We start from the raw sequence: 4432 nt of genomic DNA, 5'->3' as shown, positions 1-4432 counted from the left end.
AGACTTGTACCCTATATCACTCAATTTGAATGACTCTCGTAATCCAATGGTATTTAGACGGATCCACAAACCATAGATCTTGAGTAAGGGGTGAGGGTACGTGTTGGGAAGCCCATAAGGACACCTAACCCCGCCCGTCAATAACGGCCTCTACTAAGTCAAGTGTCGGATTTCAAACAAGGTCATAGCTACTACGATATATGATATGCAAACATCGTTTTAAACCCTAACATGTGGCAACAATTTCTATGTCGTTTTAGATGCAACTAAACTAACTTTGTCAAAGTTGTAATTTAGCATGTGGGTTGATTGATCTAACAACATACAAAACAAAGCAAACAAGGCTTAAGGGGGAATGGGGGAGCCGTTGGGATCTACCTATTACATACCAGGCATTTCATGCCGACACAACGAGAAATAAATTACAACTCGATCTAATTACAACAACTATCGAAATTATTTTGACTCAATTAAAATAAAACCTATATACATGATACAAAATTACAATACAAACTAACAAAAAACAACTTAAACTATTATGACTTAACAAATAAAATAAATGTAAACACAAAGGCTAAAACTAAGTTAGATTGATTAATGATGTTAGCCGATTTGTTAATTAGTAAACAAATTAGACTAGAATTAAACTAATTAAATTAAAATAAATAAGTACAAAGGCATGAAATAAATTAGGTACAACTTATTAATTAAATTGAACCCAACTTATTAAAATTATTCACCAATCCATATTTATTAAAATAGGATTAGTAAACAATTAAAGAAACAAAAGAAGAAAAGAAACTAAAACTGGCAGACCCGTGCAGTGCACGGATCAGAAGTCAGACAGACCCGTGCAAGGCACGGTTTTTGTAGAAAAGCAAAGTTAATTGCATTTTAATTTCGAAATCAGCAAAATAAATTACGGAAAAAAATCACTAAATTAAATTTACATATTTTGAACCTTAAAAAATAATAAAAACAAAATTTACAATATTAGAAACAAGTAAAACAAATTAAAGGTTAATTAATTATAAATTAAATTAAATAATTACGAACTAGGTTAAAAACAATTCTAATTTGTCAACGAGTGCAAATGGAAAGGTGTTAAGCACGCACTTCCATGCTAGCGAGAAAATTAGTGAAAAGAGAGATGCGTTCAATTAAGTTATAGAATTGTTAGTCGATTGATTTTAAAAGCTATGTCGAAACACCCTAACATGTCTAATTAGGTTATTTAAATGATCGAATGTCGTCTAAATAAGTCATATGTTAACAATCAGAAGTCATACTAACATGCAACGGGTCCTAAGGTGGGTCGAATTGGCCGAGACAAACAAAGGGTCAAAAACGAGGAGCGAAGTTAGAAATTCGTTTTATTTATGCCCTACCTTGAACACGAGGATATGTAAATGAGACGGGGGTGTACGACCAACTGATGTAGCGGTTTCTTTCCCATCTCAAGTCAACGCGGGTGTTCATGGTGGTACTTTAACTCATACTCGGACTAAACTAGTTTCATAGTTAATTAAACAATCGATAATCAAAAACGATAAACGAATAAAACAAACTATAAAAGAACAAGCATAAAAAACGAAATAAAAAAGGAGAAAAAGGAGGATTTGATGCACCCTCAACCTACATGTATCGTTGACACCGTCTTGGGTCGTAATCGATGGTAGATTTTATCTCGAGAGGCCGTCGTCGACGAAGAAACAAAGCAAACACGCGTTTTTTGACAAATCTGGACAGCAACTTTCAAACGATGATTTCTCCCTCGTTTCACGACGAAAATTCGATTTAAAAGATGTTTTGAAAACTAGAAAGAGAGGAGAACAGAGATCTTAAAGCAACCCCTGCTCGTTTTGGGTTATTGGGCACGAAAAACGAGCACAAACAGAACTGGACAGACAAGAACAAACCGCGAAAACAGAGTGTATGTGGACACTCTGTTTTTCGAGGGATTTCGTGTACTCTCAAGGGCAATTTGGCTCGTAAATCTTTGTCTAATGTGTAGATGAATGTTATGTGGTTAATTAGGAACAAGAAAATCGAGTTTTGATGGAGGTTTGAGGGAGGAACGAATTGTTTTTCGAGGAGGACACACAAACAGTTTCAGTTTGTATGTCGGTTTTGTGGAGGGATTTTGAGAGGCAATTAGGGTTTGTTTCTGAGGTTTAAAGCTTGTGAGTGATGGTAGGATGTGGGGAGAACTTCGAGGAATGAATGTATGGTGAAGGGGTGGTATTTATAAGGAGTTAAAGTAGGGTAAAAGAGAGGGAGAGGCAGTCGGGCCTGCTCACGCATAGCTGCTGTCCAGCAGCTTTTGTGAGGGTTTGAGAGGGGTTTTCTTGGTGATTAAGCTAGGGTAATATGGGTAGGATACTAGGGTATGGGTTAGGGTTAATGGGTACGGGTTTTGGTGGTATTTGGAGCGGGTTTTGGGCTCGGGATTCATCACGCAAAACAGGAGGGCTGTTTGTATGCGCGGGCTGGTTGGGGGGTGTTTGGGGATGGAATTTGGGCCGTGGATAGGGGGTTCGAACAAGGGTGGATGGGTAGAGGCTTAGGTTGGTTAGTGTACTCGATATTCGTGCCAACTCGCAAAGAAAATGGGCCCAAAAACCGAGCTAAAATCGAGCTCAAAAACATGCTTTTAAAACGAGTTTTCTTCACTTTTTAAAATCGATTTTTCAAATCAATTAATAAATTAAAATAAATGATTTTTCAAATCAAATATATTCATAAAATGATTTTTCCAATCAAATATTTATTTTATTTTCAATAAAATAAACTTAAGAAAATAAATTCAAAATAAAATAAAATAAATTGAATTCACCTTAAAAACTTTAATTTAAATATCATTTAAATTAAAATACTCCGTCGACAACGCTCATTCTACATCGTAAAACGAACCCAAATAAATGACAGTGACAACTAAAAACTACATGTGTCCTATCATCATCGGGTGTTTGTCGGGTTCTCTATAAATTCCAATATCGACGGATACGGGTATCTACAAAGAGTTTTATACCCCTTTTATATGTTGTGTCGGGATGTTTGTCGGGATGAGTTGGGTTAGTAACATGTTTTATGTTGAATTTTGTTGTGGTTGTTGAGTCGGGAACGTTATGGGAGTACCTTTGTTTAGTAGTGGTTTGAACTTCGGGGACGAAGTTCCTTTTAAGGAGGGAAGACTATAATACTCCGTATTTATAAGTCTTGGGGTACTCTATCGAGTAGGCCTTACTCTGTCGAGTAAGGGTAAGTTGCGTTTTAGAAAAGTTTCGACTGTTGGGTACTCGATCGAGTAGCTGGGGCACTCGATCGAGTAAGGGGTACTCGATCGAGTACCTCGGGTACTCGATCGAGTAGCCGATTTACGGGGAGTTTTCTCGGGTTTTGTTAATTATGCGATTAAGGTATATAAGCTTTATCGTCATTATTCTAAATCACTTTTGCAAAACCTAAATTACTGTTTAAGAGAGAAAGCAAGCAAGTTCTTCATCCTAATCGCATTATTAGCAATACCCTTTGAGTTTGGAAGGTCGGTTCTTAGCGTTGATTATACCGTTGAGTTCCTTGCGTCGAGGGTAAGATCTATGTACCCTTTTATTGTCTTTCCTTTGATTTGGTTAAACCCTAATTTAGAGATTTTGGGGTTTTATGTGTAGTATGTGATTTGGTAGCCTTTATGTGTTGTATGATAGGAGGAGGGTTCATAGAAGAAGCTTTTTGATTCAAAGAAGAGAGAGACCGTCGATTGTGTGCTTACCAGGTAGGATTTCCTACTCAGTATTAGTCCCATAATGGGATATTGGTTGATGTATTATGTTTGGTTGTTTGATATAGTAATTGTATTGTGATTGTGGTTGTGATCGTTGTTGATGGTTCGCGGGCGTGGCCTCGGGCGAGGGGGTCACTTGCGGGAGTGGCTTCACGCCCTAGTTTCGCCTTCTGTGGAACCCGCCACAGAAGGATGTGCACATTAATGGACAGGGTTATCGCTCACTATGTGGAGCGGGATTTGGTGGGTACGGTTGCGGTCCCCCATCGGCAGGGGTCCAAAGGACGATCGTGATTGAGATGATTGAGTTTGGCGTGATTGTGTGTGTGTGATTAAAACATTTATCTGCTTATATTATTGTTGGTATATATTGAATTGTGTGATTAGTACTGACCCCGGTGTTGTTTTGTAAACCTGCGGTGATCCATTCGGGATGGTGAGCAGATATTGAGCGGGTATTGAGATGAGTCTTGGGATAGGCCGGGATGGCCACGACATGATGATAGGAGTCTTCCGCGTAGCTTATTAGTTATTTACATTTCAGTTAGAAATCGGTTTGAGAACATGTATTGCATTTTGGTTTGGTTTTGAGAATTGTACTCTTCACTAAGTATTTATATTTAAATGTTGTTTCTTCATTGTTTATTT

At 37.7% G+C, this 4432-nt stretch overlaps 1 protein-coding gene across 1 annotated transcript in view; it reads right to left on the bottom strand.

Moving 5' to 3' along the window:
- Positions 1-1288: 1288 nt before the first annotated feature.
- The window catches only part of LOC141594782 (3-ketoacyl-CoA synthase 11-like), a 4680-nt gene continuing 1536 nt past the window's right edge, over positions 1289-4432 (bottom strand). The window contains exon 2 of the mRNA XM_074414772.1: positions 1289-1332. Within this exon, the coding sequence (XP_074270873.1) occupies positions 1289-1332 (44 nt within the window). The remainder of the gene's footprint in view (positions 1333-4432) is intronic.

This window comes from Silene latifolia, chromosome 8 (genome assembly GCF_048544455.1).
Source record: "Silene latifolia isolate original U9 population chromosome 8, ASM4854445v1, whole genome shotgun sequence".
In the NCBI taxonomy this organism is placed as follows: domain Eukaryota; kingdom Viridiplantae; phylum Streptophyta; class Magnoliopsida; order Caryophyllales; family Caryophyllaceae; genus Silene; species Silene latifolia.
The sequence above is the reverse complement of the archived record's forward strand: the minus strand, read 5'-3'. Positions and strand labels throughout refer to the sequence as shown.